Source organism: Opisthocomus hoazin, chromosome 5 (genome assembly GCF_030867145.1).
Source record: "Opisthocomus hoazin isolate bOpiHoa1 chromosome 5, bOpiHoa1.hap1, whole genome shotgun sequence".
In the NCBI taxonomy this organism is placed as follows: Eukaryota; Metazoa; Chordata; class Aves; order Opisthocomiformes; family Opisthocomidae; genus Opisthocomus; species Opisthocomus hoazin.
Genome location: NC_134418.1, coordinates 70577347 through 70600219, shown reverse-complemented (window position 1 = coordinate 70600219; position 22873 = coordinate 70577347). Strand labels below are relative to the sequence as shown.

At 39.6% G+C, this 22873-nt stretch overlaps 2 protein-coding genes and 1 long non-coding RNA gene across 4 annotated transcripts in view; 1 reads left to right on the top strand and 2 right to left on the bottom strand.

Moving 5' to 3' along the window:
• Positions 1 to 1805: 1805 nt before the first annotated feature.
• On the bottom strand, positions 1806 to 9877 carry MSMO1 (methylsterol monooxygenase 1). Its single transcript, XM_075421670.1, has 6 exons — positions 9768 to 9877; positions 8134 to 8443; positions 6914 to 7062; positions 6019 to 6145; positions 4352 to 4506; positions 1806 to 2785 (listed from the first exon to the last, which is right to left on the bottom strand). Exons 2-6 carry the CDS (start codon positions 8386 to 8388, stop codon positions 2581 to 2583), a joined length of 891 nt encoding a protein of 296 aa, XP_075277785.1. The 5' UTR covers positions 8389 to 8443; positions 9768 to 9877; the 3' UTR covers positions 1806 to 2580.
• A 205-nt stretch (positions 9878 to 10082) lies between these two features.
• On the top strand, positions 10083 to 13630 carry LOC142361455 (uncharacterized). The gene is made up of 2 exons (XR_012764080.1): positions 10083 to 10274; positions 12570 to 13630. It is a non-coding gene; the product is annotated as an uncharacterized LOC142361455 (long non-coding RNA).
• The window catches only part of KLHL2 (kelch like family member 2), a 59788-nt gene continuing 47618 nt past the window's right edge, over positions 10704 to 22873 (bottom strand). Inside the window, exons 7-15 of one of the 2 annotated variants that reach the window (XM_075421667.1) lie at positions 22110 to 22226; positions 20952 to 21101; positions 19949 to 20066; positions 19130 to 19327; positions 18266 to 18367; positions 17190 to 17318; positions 12797 to 12937; positions 12478 to 12621; positions 10704 to 11816 (exon numbers count right to left, since the gene is read on the bottom strand). In XM_075421667.1, coding sequence (XP_075277782.1) covers positions 11788 to 11816; positions 12478 to 12621; positions 12797 to 12937; positions 17190 to 17318; positions 18266 to 18367; positions 19130 to 19327; positions 19949 to 20066; positions 20952 to 21101; positions 22110 to 22226 — 1128 coding nt within the window. In that variant the 3' untranslated portion in view covers positions 10704 to 11787. Of the gene's footprint in view, positions 11817 to 12477; positions 12622 to 12796; positions 12938 to 16028; positions 16282 to 16537; positions 16621 to 17189; positions 17319 to 18265; positions 18368 to 19129; positions 19328 to 19948; positions 20067 to 20951; positions 21102 to 22109; positions 22227 to 22873 lie in introns of those variants that run through there. The other variant, XM_075421669.1, reaches the window with a different exon arrangement.

Sequence of the window (22873 nt, the reverse complement as noted above, 5' to 3'; positions counted from 1 at the left end):
AATACGAAGAAAAAAGTGAAGTCTGTTACATAAAGGCCTAAAACATCAAAAATGTAATCACGTAACACAGTTCTTGATATGCATGAGATAAATAGTAATGAGGTTATTTACTAGCCAGCATCACGTTCCGTAATAAATACAAGGGTCTGCATTTGAAAGGGTGGTGGGGTGCTGGTAAAATGTGGGTCTACCCGAGTCTTGAAGCAAAATGAGCCTATGGTTTTCAAATGCAGGTTCCTGTGTTGAGAGGGGTCCAGTAGGCGTATTTTTTTCAGCAAAAAATAAATGTATAAAGCACAGCTTGCATAATTCTCTAGGGATTTGTTAAAGAAAGAGGATGAAAAGCAATGATGTGATCACACTGTACAATAAGGACGTACATAAAATAACCCAAAAAACTGAAATAGCAATCGCTGTCAGAAAAATACGGATTAGAGTCATGAGCAAAGAACCAAAACACCCCCATGCGCGCTACCTAAAAACATGGTGAAGTAATGTGTTAGGATTACATTCCTTGTTTTCAAGACCTCTTGAAGAATGGAATATACATGGCAACTGTGTAAGTCATCCTATCCAACTTTTAGTGCTCTGACTGAGCTTTCTGATAGCTGAGGAGACACCAAGATTTACAAATACCTTTAGCGGCATATTTAAGCAATCGGCTCACAGCTGTACACAATTTTGCAACTGCGCCTGCATAGGCACAAGCCAGCGGGCTGAGAACCAGTGAACAGAATCAAGTAGACAGGGAAAGTCTGAAGCGCTGAAAGCCCCTTGTATTTTTCAGACCAGGGGTTTGGTAAAGTAAAGCTAAGCGTAGCTGCAGCTGCAGGATGAGAGTGGGAGTCGACAAAGCAAAGAGGATAACAGCTGTCTTTGAAACCTGATTAAAGAGGTCGGTTCCACCATGGAGAGGTAAGGCTGGCAGTGCCTAAGGATTCAGGCAGCCCCTGCTAAAAACAGAGCAATGCTGGGATTTCAGCTACCCTTCACCTGCCGCAGACAAGTAGTTTTGCTTCCTTTTACAGGGAAGGGGAAGAGGAAGAACACTGAATTTCAACAGAGATGGACATAAAGTAAAAGCTTCTACAAAACACATGCAGAAGAGGAATCTGAACCGCTCCCACACCTCAAGTAATAACTGAATCACTTTGAATGCCATTAACGCCTTGTTTTTTCGTTAGAAGCCTGATCGCATCTGCACTTTCACAGGAGTGCCTGTTTTGAGTATTAATCCAGACTGCACGCGGAGCAGCATGAAAATTCAGGTGGTTTTGGGTAAGGAAAACACTGTAAGCATCTCTAAAGGACTTACAGGGTAGATGAAACAGTATTTGAAGTCTGAGAGCAGCTGACATGAAAACAAAGTGCAAGGTCTTTATAAGGGTTTAAGTCCTTCTTAAATACTTCCACTGTTATTTCCTGTGCGACAAATATTTAGAGTAGATTCAACAATATTAGACTACTGCTTCTGTTACTAGTAGAACTCAAGTAGTAGATTTTGAGATTCTAGTTTATGAAAGCTGTAGCTTAACCTGAGAATGCACTTGGTGCAAAAGTTGTCGCTACACTGAGTAGCTACATACCCAAGTCCTTCAAGACACAAACCAGCAGAATTTACAAGATGTTCTCCGTTTCCATTTCTCATTGCTGTCTCTGTAAGTACTTTAACAGATGGAACTGTTGTAGACCGTACTAAGAGAAATAACGCTTCTCAATTAGAGATGAACAGAGTAAGACGCTACACCCTACATGTTTTTTATGCCAGCTTTGTATTAAAAAAAGTATGAAAGATAATACACGCATGAAACCAAACTACATTTATTTCATCAGTCACAAGTGCAAATATAGCAACAAGTCAGTTCAGCAAATTACAACACATAGAGAAGAATGTAATGCAAATGCTAGGTACACTGACAGACCAACGTCAAAAGAGCAGCAAAAAACGGTTTCTTCAAATAAAACCTTCTATTCTTTTTACCTGTAATCTAAAATAACATAATAAATCTAGATCAGGAATTTCTCTGCTAACTCATGTTTAGCCAGGTATTTTGTTACTAACAGTTTGCATTATCCAGTGTGCAAAAGGCCAGTCCAAGCTTCTTATTAACATGCGTTTTGGTTTGAGGCAACTTTTACCAAATATTTAAATAATACAGTGCTGATACTAGTTAATATGTTCTGCTATTTGATAATACAAATGTAAGAATATTCAAGAATTATTTAAAAAAAACTAACTCAAATTTCAGTGTAACATACACAATTCTACCTCGATCCAAAGTGGGCAACATCAAAGATAAAACTGATCTTTTTTTCCAAATAAAAAAACCCACAGACACAAGTCATATCTGGTTTTTTTCATCATCTTTAAATCTGTAGTCAAAATATATGCAGTACTTACATATAAAAGAGAATGCATTCCCATTAGAAAGATACTGCAGTATAATTAGCTGTTTTTCCCTACTTACCGCTTCGTAGCCAAGGAACAAGACTTATGCTTAACACCCAATCGTTGTTTTGCTTTACAGAAAAGCAAAAGCTGACTACCAGTATTAGCTTCAGAATTTTTACACTGGAAATTTAGTTAGCCTTCTTCATTAGCAGTTGTTCCTTCTTCTCTTTTTCTTTATGGGCAATGAATTGAGAGTCTGTACCAAAGAGTCTGTCCCACCACGTGAAGGTTGACGCGTAATTGCCGATAAAGTTCATGTGGTGGAAATCATGAAAACGGGCCCCAGCATAGAAAGGCACCAAATGAAGAGGGTTCAGCGGAACATCGTAGCCACTACACGGGAGGTGGGGGGGGGGGGGGGGGGAGGGAAGAAAAAAATAAATCAAACAACTACAGTAAGGATTTTTTTCCCAGACATAAACCACAAAATATAGACACTTAACTTGTTGCTTTTACAAAATAAAAAGATTTTGGGGTTTTATAAGGCCCTGAGTTAATCACTAAAATACTGGCTTAACAGGAAAACAAGATCCCTCCCATCCTGGCCAAATGCTTCTGGAAACTATCCCACAATGGCTTTGGCACTTGCTGACCTTTTCAGCTCATTTTACTCGGCAATACAAAAAAATTCAAGCAAGTCACCAAAAAAAAAAAAAAAAAAAGAAAAAAATATCACAGTGGCTGACTTCCTGCTGGCTTAGCAGCTTTAACTGACTCAAGAGTGACGTCAGGAAGGAGCAACAAGAACTAGCACTATCTTTTAGTGACAAGCTACGAAGATCAGATCAGCTCAGCTGCTCAGACAGCATCTCAGATTAACTACAACTGTAGTATATCTACTTTTTATTTTCAGCTTACTCCAAGTTCTTCAAATGTTTAAAATTCAAAATACATGATTAAAGTAATATTAAAGCCAGAACAGCTGGCTTTAGAGGGATTTCAACTCTTTTGCTTAGCAGCACTGGGCAGCAGCTTACCACCACCTAGTGGGGACAGCACAAGGCAGTTTGTTAGAAGCACCTCACGCGGACAACAAACTAGAATGATAATTACCAAAGGAGACTGATATTTTGCACCAATTACTTTCTGTCATATACATACATTTCTCAGTCTACAACCAATATATAACCAACAATGATTTGTACGAGTTCATTAGTAGCTCACATTCCACTAAAACACTTGACACCGCTTAGAATAGGACATATATGCTTTATAATATATTTACAGATACAAGGTCAAATGTAATACTAGCATTTAGAAAATGAACTCTTACTGTCCCCTTCCTCTTGAAGACGGGTAAGAAAAGCTCATTCATTCGCAGATGAACCCAACTAAGCCTACTGGGATTTACACTAGCATTTTGGAGCCAAATTAGAAAGAAGTCAGTTTTACTACAGAGACAAGTCTTGGCCTTTGCATCTACAATAAATAAATAAACAAACTAATAAAAGCAATTTATGCGTATAAAGACAGTCAGCGGTTGTATAGCCTAAATTTTCTCTTGTCTAGGAAAACTGTGTGACAAAGTATGAAATAGAAAGAACTCTTGGCTGGAATATTGATTTTTGTAATTGATTTTTGATGTTCTAATATGCATAAAATCAATTGTACACCAAATATCAAGAGCCATACATCCTAATGAGGCATCTAGCTTCTGAAATGCTCCTTGATATGCTCTAGCTGAGAGTCTACACTCTTAAAATCAGCAAGATTTGCTATTAACACTACCTCAAAACAGAAAACAGTGATAACGGTTCAGGTTGTGTCATTCTTTGCAAGATGCATAAAAGCATTTCAGTGCAAAACAAACAGTAAATCTCAGTGAAAGAGACATGTAAGTTTGAGACAGACTTAGGGAGAAGAGAAAAATCAATTATTACAAAGCAATGAGGATTTCACCTGTGTACATCAATGGTTTCTATCAAGCGACATATCACCCATGCCCATAGAAGAATCACATGGTTACAGAAAACAACAATTCCGATAAAAAAGCCAGCTCCAAGGATAAGTGTTTCCAGAGGATGCGCATATTCTGCTTGCATTCCAAATGGAGCCTAGAGAGAGATAACAGACAGGAGAACAGTCACCATTTTCAATTTTATATACTCCCAAATCAGAATCACCATTTTGTGTACTCTCTCCTTCCCATTACCCCCCAAGACTACAACAGGAAAAACAGAATAACGCTGTGGGTAAAGTAAGGGATTTGCTCAATCATACCATTTAACACAGGTGTTCAGTTCCTTGTTGGGAAAACAGAAAAGAATATTCCAGGGTCATAAAGATTATAATTTCATTAGTGATTCCAAACACTTCACTACTAGTTGAAAATCTTTTATTTAGGCTTACCATTACCCCAGGCCAAAGCGTTATTTCAGGAATATTAAAGTGTTTGGCAAACTCCTGTCAGCTTTGCTATACATCCAGTCTTTGAAGCAGAAGGAAGGAAGCCAAAATACTCTCAGAATCAGCAGTCACTCAGAAACTTAGTTTAAAAATAAAAAAACCTTTGTCTTTGATGTTTTTTTCAAACCAAAACTGCACCATTCAAACATTGTTTTGAGACTGAAAACATTTTATTTCCTTTATGTATATATAAACACACACACCCCCCAGTCATTCCTACATTTGGTTTACCAAAAAAAGACATTTCACAAAGAGTTTTCAGAAGTAGGACACCATACAAAGAGAACAGTTTAAAAAATTTTAACCTAATGCTGAAGGTTATGAGTTTGATTATCAGAAAAAAATAAAGTCCACCTTGGCTTAAGGGCGATTTTAAAATCATCACCTTTTACAATCATGGAAATTTTCAGTGAAACAGCCGTTAGCCTGCAGATCCCTTCTGTGTGAACTGCTTACTACTCTCAAGAGTAACGGCCAGAAGCTGCTTCTACTGGAGACCCCAGGGGCTGCCAAGAGCCAGAGGAAAACAGCAGCTGCTGCTGCAGATGTACGCACGTACGCACACATCCATCAATAACAAGCTTCTCTATTATCAGCAGCCTGTATAACTCCCCCCGACCCAGCAGCTTGCAGTTCACCTTAGGCACGGGATAGGTTATCCACCGAAACACAGTGGTGCCCAAACACAGTAGCACTGACTTCTGCAACCAGAGACAGTGCCATCTAAACACAGCTACGCCCAGTACAAGGTGTAAGCACTGCTGGAGCCTACCTGGCTCAAAGCAGTGCCACCTCCAGCCAAGCACAGCTCATTACCTCGTGCTCCACGTCAGCCCCAACACCGCCAAACGCAGCACCACCGGAAATATCTCTGCACTGCGCTGTGCTCTCGATGCAGTACCACACAACTGGCTATGCTGCTTCCAGTGCCCATATCCACAGCTATCATCCTTCCCTGAATCAAGTATGCGGCACGTAGGATGCACACACCCAGGCCGTGCAGGATGACTGTTCTTGACAAAGAGCTCAAGAAAAGGCATCCATCCCACTGTCGGAGGGGTACAAAATTCTTAAGTCTTTCAAATAAGATGTTTAAATAATTTGTGTGAAAAACCACATATACTAAGAACTACTAAATAAAAAAATCAAGGAATACATACAATAAACTCATGGTGAACCTTATGGATATACTTGTATATTCTCTTGTGATGCAGCAGTCTGTGCAGGAAATAGTGCCAGGCATCCTCAATCACTGCACATCCAAAGCACTGGGCAAGCAGAACATACCTTTAAAAAACAGAAGAGCTATTAGTTATAGAATATACCAGCAGGTGCACAATTTTGAAAGAGAAAATAGTTTATATGCTAGTAAGGTTGGGAGATGTTTATGCCTATTATTGACTGAGTAACAGTGCATTGACACTACCTTTTTAACATACTCAAGATATTAATTACCAAGGGCTATTGTGCTTAGCACCTCATCAGCTGAAGTGAGTCAGCACGCAGGGTAACAAGCTGTCATTTCAATTTTACACATGTAGCCTGTAGAGAACACCCATAGACTGTGTAAGAACTAGATATAAACACACACATCTACATCAGCTACCTAAACCAGACAGAAAATCGCCTTCCAAGAAAGATGACCTTCTGTTGTCAAAAACCACTGTTGGGGTGGGAGGAAGATGGAGCAGGCAGCAGCATTTACAACTACTTCAGCTTTGTTTAAAAGTGTGTCAGTTTAGTGCAAAAAAGGAGAACATGAAGCAGGTGGCACATTCTCCCCCTTGAGGAACGCATTGCTGCTATGATATAAAACAAGGTGTAGGGAAGAAACATTTAGGAGGCATCAAAAAACGTTGGATTAAAAACCCCAGAAAGTCCAATACTTAACCCATGCCATCATGAATCTTGGAAAGCTCTAATAGCAGTTCAGCATCAGCAGAAGCAAGATTAACAAACACAGTTTAAACTGCTAAAAAATCATTGCGTATTAGAGTTGACAACGCCTCCAACTCTATGTAACTCATCAGCAACACAGGAGAAAAATCTACCTACCATCTAGGCATCTCCTCCCATCCATACGGGATATTAAAATACTCTGTGAAGTAATAGGTCCCACAGATCAAAGGCAGCTGAATGAAAAAGTGATTGAAGAGGAGCGTTTTGAAACACTTCCACTGTTTTTCCCATGTTTCTGGTTTGTCCTAATAAGAAGGAAAAAGAATCACTTGTGTTACATATTTCTATAATCACAGAACTGAAGTGCTGCAAACAAGTCTTAGGAGGCAGTTTCATTTCACCTTGGAAGACAGACAGCAGGTCCCCCAATAATACAAATTAACTCAGGCAATACAAGTTACATGGGATTGGATTCAGTTTCGTCAAAACCTCTTGTGTTTCTAAGCTAGCTTTCTGTAAAATATGAAGCAAGTCTCTCTTAACAGACATTGTCTTTGCCAGTCGCCTCAAACTATTTTTGTCATTTCAGTGTTTGTAATTAACAGGAACACTTCGCATTCAACAGTTTAATACAAATCTAAATTTGCTTTTCTTCTTCACACCACAGAATGTATTTCCATAGCTAAAATAATACAAGGAAAAGCTGAAGATATAAGCTTGCAAAGAAATAAGTTGCCTTGAAAACATCCAGTTTTTGCAGGGAGACATTTTACCAGTTACTGCAGTAATTTCAGAAACTGGTATTATTAATTTTCAACTCATATTACAAGGAACTTGGGGAAAGCAATCATCTTTAGATACTGCATGTGCCTTTTCTACCAATTAGGAGTGTGCAGCCCATCCTAGGCCTTCTCTGTTGTTCAAATACTTCAAAATCCTTTCACGAGGGTGTGCACAGAGATACTCTGAAAGAGACACTTGCTATTAAATAAACATACTATGTAATTATTTCATAACACTAAGACACATCTCTGCCACCAGATGTTTTGATTCTAGGTTACCTTCCCCTACTGATATGCAAACTCCGAGAAAGTTTAACTCTGCTGACGCAGAGACTGACATACCCTTTTCTCCCTATACCACCATGGCGGAAAGGATACTCTCCCTCAGAAAAACAACTCCTTTCCTTCCCCAAAATCCACTTCTCTTTTCTCTCCTCACACACGTCGCAATTTTGCTCTGTCACTTCCAGGATGTCCACAGTGATAGAGAGAATGGGGTCATATAAATCGGAAACTAGGACACTGCAGTTACATTTTCTACTCCTCATGTTCAAAGACAAATCGGGAAGTGCGTAGTTCACAACTTTATCTCACCTGCTGAATTTTATACTTTTGCATGTACGGTATAAACTGAAAGACAAATCCAGGTACACAGATCAAGAAGTATGAAGCTTCATGAATTATAAGTGATCCCCAAGTTGCAATCTGGAACTTGGTGTAGTTATCCAGCATGTAATTCCAGGCATTTTTAAACGGTTGCTGCAAGGGATTGTCGGGCAAGAAAGAGTCGATATATTCCACCGCCAGATAAGCAGAATTCAAGATATTAACGCTATCATTCATCGCCATTGTTCAAACGTAAAGCATCACAATTATTTTTCTTCTACAGCTGTCTGTAAGTAACCTGCAAATTTTGAGAAAAATTGAATAAACAGCAGTTAATCTTCAGAAAAAAAATGTTACCCATCTTAGCTGTTACCTAGTTTTAAAGTAAAAACAGGGAAGGGAAGGAAAAGACAGATTGTCTTCCTACAGAATAGTGTAAGAGAACAAAAATTAAGATCGGTTTGAGAGGCAAATCAATCTGAGAGGCAACCAGCTCTCAAGTTTTGAGATTAGGTCAAGGGAGCAAAAGGATAAAGAAATATTAATTATTACCAAATTTTATGTCAAGTCTTTTGCAGGATAACTGTATTCTGTACTAAATGAACACAGAAAGGTTCAAACTAGATTTAGAAATTCTATTAACCATGATCTCTTGATTACCCATCCTCATTCTTCTCACAGCTGTGAGCCAGAACCCATACAAACTGCATCGACACAGGGGGCTGCCTTTGGACCGCAGCCGGCTGGAGGCAATCCACCTTTCCCCAAGTACAGGTGTTGCGATCGCAGCTCCCAAAAGCACAGAGATCCTGCAGGTGCCCAGAACCTCTGCCATTTCCACAGAGTAGGCTGCTTGTTGGTTTGGGCTGGCAGGGACCTTGGGCACGGAGCAGGGACATCTTTCACAACACCCGGTCGCTCAAAGTCCTATCCAACCCGACCTTGGACACTTCCAATGATGAGGCACCCGCAGCTCCTCTGGGCAACCTGCTCCAGCGTCTCACCGCCCCCATCGTAAAAAGTGTCGTCCTTACATCAAACCTAAACCTATTCCTTTTAGTTTAAAACCGTTGCCCCTTGTCTTGTTGTTACAGGACCCGGCAAGAAAAAGAAAAAAAATAATCTTTGTCTGTCTTCCTTATGAGCCCCTTTTACATACTAGAAAGCCGCTGTAAGGTGTCCCTGGAGCCTTCTCTACACCGGGCTGAACATCCCCGGCTCTCTCGGCCTCTCTCCACAGCGACGTGCCCTCTCCATCGCTGTGGCGGCCCTCCCCATCCCTGTGGTGGCATTCCCCACCGCTGCGGCCGCCCTCCGAGGGGCCCATCTCCCCCTCTAACGCGCGGGTGCAGCCCAGGGGCCAGAGGACGCCGACGAGCTCGCAGCTGAGGCGCTGGGGCCAGGCCTGAGCCCGGCACCCGCCACAGCAGCCGCCGTTTCCCCGTCCCGCCGGGACGCTCCCGTCTCCCACTAGCGGCACGCGCACCGTAGCGGGTGCCGGTTCGCTCGGGGTAAACGCAGCGCGGCAGACGCCGAGGAGGCCGGCCCAGCCCGAGCTCCCGGCCGGCGGCCACGCAAGGCGCCACGCACCCCCTCGGCCTCCCCCTCAGGCCCCTCCTCACCTGCGCGGCACCGGCGGCCCCTCACGCCGCGGCGGAAGCAAGCGGCAGTGCCCGTCGCAACGCCAACAACCGCCGGCTCTTCAAGTGCGCCCCCCCATTGGCCGCGCAGCACCGCCCGGCGCGGCGCCCATTGGCCGGCCGGCGGCAGCAGCGGAGTCAGGCGTGAGGAGCGCCGGAACACGCGCACCGATTGGCTGGAGGGGTGGAGTGAGGATAGTGAGACCTCGACGCGCGGCCAATGAGGCGGGAGGGAGGCCAGGTGACGTCAAAGACGTGATGAGGCGACGCCCAGCCCCTCAGGTGGGCAGAGGTGGGGGCGGCGACGGGCGTTCCGGTGCCCCGGGGCCGCGGCCGTCGCCTAGACGAGCCCCGGCTGCCCGCTGCCCCCCTCCGCGGCCTTTAAAGCGGCGCTGGGGCTCCCTTGCCTCGGTCAGTAACGGGACTGGAACGCGAGGGTGTGCCAGGGGAGCAGCGGAGCAGGACCCCGTTCGCCGAGCTCGGCCTGAGGTAAAACGCTACAAATGACACGGACGCGCAGCTCCGCTGAGGTGTTCCCGGTGAGACCCGCCACCTACACCCACAGCGCCCCGCGCCAGAGCGGCAGCAAAACGCCATCGTCCGTTTAATAGCATACAATTGCCTTACTCCCGCCTGTCATACTAATTTCACAGCTCAGACAGTTTCACTGGAACGTGGAGGTGGCCGCTACTTTTCTAACTGACAGCCGAAGCTTTCAAAACAAACCTGCGGCAAACCAGTGATATTTACATGACCGGTTCTTAGACCTTCGTCATTCTTTTCAGTTTGCTTCCATTCAGATCTGTAGAACACCAGCGTTCCCCCCCACCCCAGAAAAAACGCCAAACAAAATCTCTCCACTGATGTCAAGATTATTTGGTTTGAGACTTGTATTGAGCAACACAAGTTTTAAGCAACTTGTTGGCATTAGGAAACAGTATACAAACTTTTATTTGACGAAAACGTCTCAAATATGACAATAACTTTGGTCATGTTAAAAGGAGGCCATCCAAAGAACGAATAAAAATGAGCTGCTTTGTAAGCGTGGCCACATACAGTATATTCAGGTATTAGCTCATAGAAGCTAAGGTTACACGCATAAATACGCCTTAGTACCATGCAAGTTCAAGGCAATTTCACACATTCATTATAAATTTCCAGTTAGTTTCATGCCAAATCACCTTTTGGATAAAAAGCTAAGAAAGAAGTAACATCTAAATGTGACCAAAATCGAACAGAAAAAAAATTCGTAAGTACAGACAACATTTTTATTAAAAAGATCTTGAAATTACACCTGTTCAAGAAGTGTTACACCATCTCTGATCTCCTTCAGTGGGAATTAGTAGTGTTAAGCATTGTTACCTATCAAAAAATACAGCTCTGTTTTACAACATAGTACTGGCATATTCAAAGTACTGTGCCAAATTATAAATAGTAAAATCAGGTTTTGAAGAATTTCAATAGAAAGCAACTTATGCTCACACAAACATATGCACATATTATAGTTATGTAACAAAAGTTTTACAAAAGGAAACATTTACCCCATGCCAGCTCGAATTACTGAGGTGGGATTCAATACCTACTATGAAGACTGACCATTTCTTTAAATATATTTATTAGTCTCTGGAAAAAATAAGACAAAAATTTACTTTCACCAGAATACACACCATTCTTCACTGACAATCCGTTTCTCAGTCATGACTGACGTAAGTCGGTCCTTACGAAAGCGGCTTTTTTTTTTTTAAGACCTTGCAATAAAAAAGAAATGGTCCACTAGACTTCAAAAATTCAGTCAGCTTCTGCTCAACTGCAGAATAATCCTACGCATTGCTTCTACCTAGAGTAATCTTCATCATCTGTCATCTGTAATTGTAGATAGTCACATCTTCCGTTGTGACTCAAGGTGCAGCTACAAGTAGAGAAGTGCTTAGGTACTCAGTCACTTCAAATACACTTGAAGACTGCTTCTAGTGCATAATCAAGTTGAAAATTCCTTTCCTGATCATAATGGTTTGTCAATAACTGTAACACCTAGAGTGAGGAAAAAAAAAAGGCATAAATCTTCAGGTAGTATTAAAAAAAATCAAGAATATGAAAATCAAGTTTTAGTATAATACCTTGCAACCAGTATAACATCAAAAAACTGTGCACCAGCATCAGTGTTCATACTTTCCCTAATTTCTGACAATCAGTTGTATCAATCAGTGCAAAGTTCTGAAAGTTTCTGTGACTTGAAAAAAATTGTCATTACTCAAGTTTCATTTTGTTATCAGTGAAATATATCCCTAATATTCACTTTAACTCCTTTGATAAACTGCAGTTATTGAAGGACAAGATTCCTGAAACAGCTCTTGTTTTCTAAATACCAAATCCCAAAGAACCTCAGAATTGGACTCCCGCAGACTGAGGCACAAATGTCTTGTTAAAAAAAAGGACTGGTCATACCAGAATCATCTTTCTGACTCACTACTTAACGTGCTAAATCCCTTGGCTGCAGTTTTATCCCCTTTTTTATCTCGTAGTGAATAATTGTTTGAAGTCATCATTCAAAATGTACCATCAGATTCTTCACACCCATTCCAGTATCTCAGGTTTTACCTTAGACAGGACTTTGTTTGGATGCTGTGTCAAATTACTTATCCTAGCTGTTATACTGTAAAAGGTCTGTTAAAAAAATACCTATATACATTACCTGCATAGCTTCTTCCTGTACTCATACAAGATGACACAACTGTCCATTTATCAGTTGTTGGATTATAATACTCCACTGTTGATAAATTACAGGAACCATCATCTCCTCCAACGACATACAGGAGACCATTTACAGCACAAACACCTGGGAAAAAAAAAAAAGACAGGAAAGCAATATGAAAATTCGCAAGTGCCTTGTTCACCCCATAAAAGCACTATTTCTATTCTGCGACATCATGAAAGCCACAGAAATCCAGGAACGAACACACCCTTTACACCAAACGATATTACCACTATTTTAAAGTAATTGTTGCGTATACCTGCATTTCTTCTGCACATGTTCATGTCTGCGACCTGCTTCCATGTACTGGCGACAGGATCAAACACTTCAACACTTTTTCTTACCAAAGGACCGTCATGACCACCTACCGCATACAATAAATTGTTTAACACACCAACACCTGTGAACATATGAAAGTACTCAAAATTAACCAGAGAATGGTTTGACTGGTACAGGAGAAACAAAAAATATTACGTCCACTAACATAAATCCTTCATCCAGTCAACGTTAGGAACTATTTCAGAAAACATTTGGGTCAGGATGTGTTAAAGCAAAAAGACAGTAACTACAGCAAGACACTGATAAAATGTCTTGCATGCCCATGTACCATACTGCAGCATACAAAGACCAGAGCTGTTCTGCAACAGAAGATTTAGAAAATTTTGGACGAAAAATGCAGTGCGAGAAAATGAGGATTGTTGAAATTTAGGACTAATTAGGAGCGACAGTAAATGAGACAGTGTGCTCAGCCAGCGTAACGGAAATCTGACAAGATGATAAAGCGTTAAGTGAATTTTTAGAAAGTAAAAACTGTGCAATACGGAGGATAAAAGCTGAATGGACAGACATTCTACAATTGGGATGTTTCTATTGAAGTGTTGGAATACCTTGTAAACATATGTGAAACAAAAGTAAACAGAGTGAGCACCTTCCTCCTTGGGATTTGGAGGAGAACACCAAGGTTCCTTGAACCAAGCTTCAGTTATCAAAATACCCAAAAGGATATTAAAGGGTCTCCTTTATAACAGAAGTTCAACAATCTGTAAGCTTGGGATGAAGGAGTAAATAAAGCTAGTCTATGTCTACTTGCTAACCAGGCTGCACATATTGAAAAGATGGTAAGAGGGGAAGCAGAAAGGAAGGCCTGTTTATTTATTTATTCCTCACTTTATAATGCACTATTAGAACCCAAAAGTAACAGATTTCAGAAATGTAGGGGCGTTTTTTGCATTAAAACTTGTGAGTGATGGACCATAAAGACAACTGAAAAAACATGACTGTGAAAATACATTGGGAAATCTAATATATGTCACATTTAAGATTATGAAACTCAAAGCTGAGATACGGATTTACAAATATAGTTCTTTAAGGGTTCCATGGAAAGGGCACCGTTTAAAATCTTTAATAAAAGGTAAATAGCAAATGTGAATGCAAAAGATCAGTTAAGTCCTTCAGAGAAAAAAAACCTGCTGGGTTAAAAAAAAGGAATCTTAATAGCCAGTTGCAATATGTTTGAAAACATATGACTAATATTGTATGTAAGAGCCATTCCTATACAGGGAGAGAAATGACTCCTGTTGAAATAACTGAATTTTCTTATTAACAAGACAGATTTTAATAATTAAAGGAAGAGGGGAAGGAAACACAGAAGAGTTAATTGTTACTGCAAATCTGAAAAATAGCTTCTTAATAGGACACTGCTTTAGAAATCATGCTATCTAATGCTTTATCAGTGATACTACTAATGTTTCCCGATACCCTTCCCAGTTAATTTCTCTTTTATTGCTATTATTTCTAGCTATCATGTCACAGTATAGTGTGACAGCTTTTGTTTCTCCCACTCTGATCAAACTTTATTAGGCAGGATAATACAACATTCATCTTTTGTAACATTAAAGATTCCAGAGCTAGAAGGAGGGCTAAGATTTTTAGTTTAAAGATTTAGTTTAAATATGTGATGCGATATAAATCCCCCCACCCAGGCTTTCTCTATAGTTACCAACCTTCCTATTCAGTGTGTAGAGTTTTCCCTCTGCCACATTGCCATTTTTTCTTTGATAGCTCCTTGTTTTTAACAATGTCCTCCATTCCTCTTTGGTGCTTCATTTTCCCTTAATCCCACACCCAGTTTCCAAGTCCTACCTTATTTCTTGCTCCTTCGGCTGTATCCTCTTGTTGCCGTCTTCTGAGTTCTCCTTTCTTTGTTAATTTTCTTTCCTGCCCATTTTTCAGGACCCTGTCTTATATCTCTCATCCCTCCCAAATGGCCTATATTTGGATCTCAAGTTTCTCATCCTAGTATGCTGCTGGAAACAGATCTGTCCCTGTATTGATCAACTGAGAAGCAGTTGGTACTAAAGAAGAGTAATCGAGGGTTAACCTCTGAAGCTGAAGCAGTAGGAACAGAAGAGATGGGCTTAAGTTCCTTTAGATGACCAGAGATCCAAAGGTTCAATACAGGAACAAAATTCTCTTCAGTTAGCACCCATAACACCACCAAGACTGACAGCCAGTTGAAACAGTTCTGGTGGTTTTAGGTATTTGGCCACTACAGCCAAGCTAAATCCGTAGTCATGATTTTGACATTACCACCCACTCCTCCCCCACTCACAAATATGATTTTCCATGTACTTAGAGTGGCACAGAAGAACGTTGATTATGTTACTTGCTTATATGAATCTTAAATAACTGACTACATTTACTTTTCCTTGCCAACTTTTTAATCAGAGGACAAGTTAAAAGGCAGCAGAGAGCTGAGTAAACAAACACGGTCCTGAACTCTGGGACAAGGGGAGGGAGGAGAGGGGCAGAAAGATCCCAGTAGTTAGTGTATCTAAGGCACTAAATTTCAGAGTCACAGAAGTAATTCAACATTTAAAAAATATCTGAAAATATCTAGCATATAAATAGGCTACAAGCACAATGATAGTTTGCAAAAACAGAATATAAAAAAAAACGTTGAAATAAAATGGGTGTGCGGGCAGATTGCAAAATGAAGCTTTGTCACAACCCACAACACTTTAGTGTTAGTCTTTATAATGATACTTGTAATTTGCCCATTTTATATAAATATTTTCCTCAAAACTTGCCAGTATTAGACAGGAGTATTTAACCGTACCCTTACTGCAACTCTGGCCAGTTTTCAATCCAGAATTTACTTCCAAGATGCACAGACCGAGTAACTAGAAATTTCACAAGACAACTGTTTTCTTGAGATACAGTGTACCATGTTTCCTTCATTAACATCACAGTTTTAGTTGAGAAACACAATCCAAACATTAGTTTCATCAATAAGAGACATACCAACTTGCTGATTTTTTAATGGTATAATGGAAGTATCACAAACTAAATATCTTGATTTTAGTAATAATTTTAATACTTGTATATCTTTTGAAATAATTTTGACTTAAACATCATTATACAGATTAAAAACTGTTCAGAGTTAATAAAGAATAATGGAAGGCATGATGAAAAGTTGGTATAACTATTAATCATCTATTGAGCATAATAAGTCCATCCAATTTTATTTGTAGCAACATCTCTTCCAATTATGAAGCATATTAATGCAATCACCAGTAGGTATTTGAAGGGTGTTGCTAAAAAGCACCATTAAGTACTTGGCAAAAAAGTGACTTAAACAACTAAAAAAATAAACATAGAAAAATAATATCATGCAATTTGACTTGAAAAATTCCATGGGAACGCATCTAGAGAAATAAAGCAACTTCTGCGAGTTGAAAAAACCTGAAATACCAAAAGACAAATAGAGGACAGTGAACAGTAAATGAAATTCGAGTCCATAGTATAAATAGATAATGAAAATGCTAAAGTCAGTTTGGAACTGTGTAAGCATCATTTCATTAAACAAAAGCAGAATATCACAGGCACTTTTGATGGCTTAAAGAGAAATACATGTAGTCAAAATCGCAAGAAGGAAAAAAAAATCCACAAAAAAATAAAGAAGGGATTTTTAAGATTATAAAGAAATAAATGGATATACCTTGGCTAAACGATAAGGAAGGATAACATGTAGTAGCCTATACATATCCAAAGGATGTAAACACCAGGTGATGAGAAGAATTACTGAAGATGAAACAAAGGGTACATAAGTGGAAGTAATAGGATGAAACCAGTAATACAAAATTAAGAATGAACAAGGACAAAATCTCCTGCAGCGAATCAGAATGCAGAACAAGTCCTCCAAAGAGGTGGAAATCTAGTCACAGTTCACATGTAAAGTCAGCCTGAAAACACTATTAGAAAAATCAGCCCTATACCGGCAAAGAGACATCTTTGAAGAAATGCCATTTTTTGATCCTGACTATCTAGATTTTGATACTTCAGTATTCAGGTGATATTAAATTGATTGTCACAATCCATGCATATTAGTCTGTATGTTAAAAACATCAGAAGTTATGGGAAGAGAAGGAATATGAAAAGTATGAAAAAGCAAGGAAAGATATTTACTACTAACAGACTGAATCTTGCTCTGTAGGATCGTTTCGTATTTATATCCTGCAATATATCAGCCATGTAAGACTAACACATTCCATCAGACTTGGACTTCAGCTTACCTTTTATATTTTTAGATACATTCGAAAACCACAGCTTTGTTTCAGTTCTACAAGGATAGCTGATTCTTGGCCACTCACCTGCTCCACTCCGTCTAGTGCTCATTTCCGCAACATAGGTCCACTCATTCGTATTGGCATCATAGCATTCTACTGAACTAAGGCACTGACGTGACGCCCCATCGTAGCCACCAACAGCATACAGTTTACCTAGAAGGGTAACCAACAGAAACCTACAAATCTCTCATGCACACAGACTATACTGGTACACAGGCTGAGGGGAAGTCATCGTTCTCTGAATTAGCTACTAATCAGTACCTGTTGTCAATCAGTTATTGCCTATTTTCTACATAGTTTAAGATAGTGTAGCTCCTGTCATTTTTAGGACGTAAAACGCAGCGGGTATCTAACAAGGACAATGTGAGTCAAAAGATTTTTAATTGCCTAGCTGAAATAAAAAGGTATTTTATCCTGTTTTTGATTAAGAATTGTTCAAAAGCAAGTTAAATCAAGTATGTCCAACACTGGAAACTCACAAATAGGCTTTCTAGAAATACCAAAAATTCAGATGAAAATTACTTCTACGGTCTGCATTTTCAGATCAGAAACACCAGTCGTTCCTATGCAGTTAAAACACACGCATAAACCTGTTCTAAGACGCAAGAGCCAGCCCAGCTCTGCATTGTGCAAGCAACATCCAGGCTGTTCACCGCTAAGCTGACTTGCAAGTCAGCAGTTTTCCTGGCACTGTCCTTGAGATCATCCCCAGCATGCAACCAGCAAAGTTAGCCACAGATAACAGAGTTGACAATACTGCAGTGCTACATCACTAAAGACCGATTTATAAGGTCATAGCCTCAGTAATTGGGCTCTCTAGCTTTGCTGACATGCGTAACCTAGAGCACGCACGCTTAGTGAGCTTTTCCTCTGTTGGACTCGGGCACAGTTGAAGTTCTTTAAAAAAAAAGATTTAACACTACTATGCTAAAAGCTGGTCAAAACTAGGTAGCACGATTAAGTATTGTTCATACCATTTGAATTACAAGGTCGAGCAAAAACGTGAATCTGAAGTATGTTTTCAAAAGTGAGAAAAGCTAGTCGGGTAAACAATTGCATTCTCCCTCCCCTCCCCTTTTTAATATTGTTTGTCAACTTACCTCCAACAACACCTACACCAACACTACTTCTTCTTGTGTTCATTGGAGCTACATGAAACCACTCATTAGTCTTTAAGTTGTAAACTTCGACTGATGATAAACCTATGAAGACAATACAACGTTATTTTCTCTGCACATCCAGGTGCAACATACTATCTACCTTCTGGAAAAGTCTTCATAGCTGAAAATTCAAATTATTTCATTTTACAGACTGTTAATTACTGTGCAGAAGGCACAGCTGATGTCCTTTAGATAGCCAATTACAGTCAACCCATTCTTGGTGTCTGAAAATGGGGAAATTAACAAAAGCTTTTGTGGAACTCTGAAAAATTATTCCCTGGATATTTTCTTTCTTTCCCGAGTCACAGTGCTGTCTCCTACATATGCTTCAGTAACAGATATTAAGGAAAAGAATCATCTCTGCACAAATGGTTTAACGCATCTGTGAAGAGAATGAACTATGATTGTCCAAAGCCTTCCCACAGGTCAAAGAAAGCTGTCTGTAATCCTATTTACAGTACATGGAAATGCAGAAGTATATCTCATATGCAAACAGGACAAAAAAGATGAGACGATTTTTCCGCTCACATCTTCCATGAGTTAAGGACTCTGATTACAGAAGGAATACTGAAAGGGAACTTGTCAGATTCCCCGGTCATTAAGCCTAAACTCTTCAACAGGAGCAAACAGTCCACTGTGCAGGCAGAAGGATGTGACCACTGAAGCATGTTCCACACCACGAGATGCCAGGCTACCCACAATGCTTGGTTTCATCACAGCTACCAGGAAAGAAACATTCAGATTCGATACAATTATGCCAAGAGTAGTCCAAGCTAATCAGCAGCGTATAAAGGCAAAAAATACCTGTACTCCCATCAAATCCTCCCACAGCATAAAGGAGGCCGTTTAATACAGCTGCTCCCAGTGTGCTTCTCCTGTCTTGCATATTAGCAACGCTTGTCCACTGGTCCTTCACCGGATCATAGGAATCTACTGTGCGAACTCGCAAAGAACCATTGAAACCACCAACAGCATAAACCATGCCTCCCATGTACACCATTCCTAGAGCAGGGAAGCGGGAAGGAAAGGTGAGCGGTTTAGTCTCTTGTCAAGTAGTTTTATTCCATACTGTCCTAAGTATGCAGATATTTGACACAATTTACAGTACTCACTACACTATCAGGCTTTTGACACTTCATTCAGATTAAGCACTAGTAGTTCTGATACTTTTTGTTACTAATAGCTCATGCTTCTGAATATCATGCTTGCTATTTTTTTTTTTCTTGCTTTGAGATCTCGGCTGCTCTAAGATCACGTTTTCACATTTTTAGTATCAGTTGGTCACTTCTTCACATTCTTCATCTCATTTAATAACAAGAGGGTATTTTACTATATTAATTATTATAATGCATTACTATTTAAATTTATTAATCCTCTGTATCTATGGGAGGTAAAGCAGTTTATTCTAGAGATTACAAACTGAAGCACAAATTAAGAACAAGTTACCAAACTTGTATTGTTCCAGATTAGTAATTCAAATTTTAAGGATTATCACTGAAGTCAAGGCTTAGCCCTTCTCAGATAAATATCTTAAGTACTGTTCCAAAGAACATACGATGCATTCTACAGACGCCTAAATTCTGAAGCATTACCAACTGCAACAAAAAATTAGGCATCATTTACCTGCTCTGCATCTTCTGGAAGGCAACTCAGCCACCTGATGCCAGCGTTCTTCTTTAAAATCATAGCATTCAACACTGCGAATTGCCTTTGGTGCCTGCCCTCCAACTACCATCATCAACTAAAAAGGAGATGATAATATTTGTGAGTTATCTGCATAAATGAGAGCACCTGAAAGACCAAAAAAGTGTTACAAAATAAAGCAAGCTTCTGTACAAGAAACAATTAAAGAATGGTTCTTCTAAAAAAGAAATTTGAGTCTTGCAAGCTAGGCAAAATTCATTTCTTTAAAAAACACATGCAATTTGTAATTATTGTGTCCAGAGGAACTACCTGAGGTAGAAAAGCAGGAAGCAGAATCTAGGTAGAGCTCCCTTGAACGAGGCAGATCCTGCTGTATCTTCACATCCTACTCTGACCTGAGGTATGAGAATTCAGTATCTGTGATGTTCAGTGGAACTATGACCTCGCATCACAGAACAGCCTTATCTGCTTCCTTTGCGAGAAATGCGCTACATCTGCTGAACGGAATCTCTTATTCCATTATAACAGTTGCCGTAATAGTACCATGAGGAAACTTCTTACTTCATTGGAAAGAAGATAATAGCTAATGTTTGTTTTGTTCTCTCCTAAAATGAATGAAAGGCAGTATTTAGCTAAAAATTGTATAAAATGTCTCAACTCGGAAGCTTCAGTCTTTGTTTTGATTGTTTCTTAGAAAACCAGGCTTACTTTCCCATAATTGTCTCTTTTGCAAATGCTGAAGCACTTATTGAAAAATAGTTATTGGGAGGGGAGGTAGTGGTGGTGGTGTGTGTAAGTGGGAGACTAAAACATCTATATCATAAGTAGTATGGAGTGTAAAGCTAATCACTTGTTTTATTTTCGTGATAATTCACATACAAAAATTTTAACTGGAATAACCCAAGTGACAGTCCTGCTCTCATGAAATCTTTTAAAATGGGAGTTTGAAGAAATAAGTACATTGGAAAAATAAGGGTCTTACTTTTGGAAGGCTAGCGGGTGTTCTCAATTTTGTTCGAGTGCTTTTCATCAATGCTCGTTGCTCCGTTGGCAGCAAGTGATACTTCATAGCTTCAATGAGGTAATCTTTACAAGCGCTGCTGTTCTTAACCAATATTTCCTCTTCAACTCTCTGTTTATTAATAGAAGTTTAACAAGGTCTGAGCAAAACACCAATCAATATGAAGTGTAATAAAGCCTGTGTTGTATCACACAAATGCAGATTAATCTGACTTTTTTAGATTGTCATTTAACCAGAGTTAGACACAAATTTATGTGATGGCAATATGCAGTCACTAAAAAGAAAAAACAAAAATCAGGCGATGTTGATTCTCGATTAGTAAATGGAAGAAACGATGTTACAGAAGGTAAATCACTATTCTTACAATCAGGCACATTTCTTGACTTTTCAAATACAGAGAGTACAGAACACTAAGGCAGGAGTGGCAGAGACTAATTTAACAAACTACCACCCCACAACAATAAAAACCACAACAGCAAAAAATCCCAAAAAACAAACCAAAACAAAAACCCCAAGACAACCCAAATGCAGGAAATTCGTATCACAAACCCAGGATTTCTAAAATAAATACCTACCAACCTACTACTACACCTACTAACCAATGTGAATAGTGAACTTATAGTTTCAATCTTAAGTATTTGTCCTGATAACAAAATACTCAAAACGAGCTCATAAAATTTGAAAAATTGTATTGTATCTGAAGCAGGCAAAGGAATGTTTCCTTTGTCATTAATTCCTAACCAACTTAAACAATAGATACAATTCTGAAGTTGAAAATTCACTTATGAGAACAAGTCTTGTATGAAAGATCATATTACAAATGAAAGCTAACCTGACGTCAGCGAATTAAATCATTCAGATTACTGGTGTGGTATGACAAGTAGTCAGCTAAACAGATAAAATAAGTACATACATCATCCTCTGTGGCAATCCCTCCTTTGACTCTGTGTGTGCATGTGCACATGCATATGTGGTAGTGGCTGTCTGTTTATTTTTACTATCAGTAACACACTGAATTACACTTTTTTAAATTTAAAATTATTCATCTGACATTAAAAAAAAAACCACAAAAAACAGAAGTGTTCACATGCGGAAAAATTAGTATTCCTTTTTGCTTACCTGAACTAAATATTCCCGGGAAAGCAAAGGCAGCCGAACGTGCTCCATCAGGCGTGCCATTAGCTCCTGCCTTACATCTTTGTCATGGTTTACCCATGCTATCACTGCTTCAAATACCTTCCAGGAAACAAACAAATACAAGTCCCTTGACTTACAAGTTCATAAGTGTGAAAATATCAGTGTGCTTCCAAAACCAGTTTTTGTTTCTACCAAAATTCCTAACGTAAGAAAAGATGACAGCAGCAACAGCTCTCATAATTTCCACATTTATCCACTACAAATTTCTGAAGATGCATTAGCCATCCTCTTTTTGTATCAATCCTCCACTGGTGTTTCCAGGATTGCTGCACTACATTGACAAAATGCACGCAGTAATGTCATTGATACTGATACTCCAATAAAACTAGGTAAACAAACAATGCAGCAGCAGCGATCTTACAATCCTCATACTTTTCTTCCCTTCTTGGAGAATTGATCTGCCACATCATCATTCAAATGACTTAACACTGAGTCCTACCAGGAGAAGCGATCTCAAGCCTAGTTTCTCCTCTATTGCACAGCAGCTCCTCATATGCTAGAGCATTAAAACCTTAATAATACTCCACAGACACAGTATCACAGGTACCAAAGTCAAAGTGATAGATCTGGACCTTCAGGGTATTATGAGAACAGCAACGTGACCTTGCTCGTTGCAGTTTAAGCAGATAGTTCTTAGATTCGAGTTCTCAAAAAGGTTTTAACGCAAAACACTACCTAGCTGTACA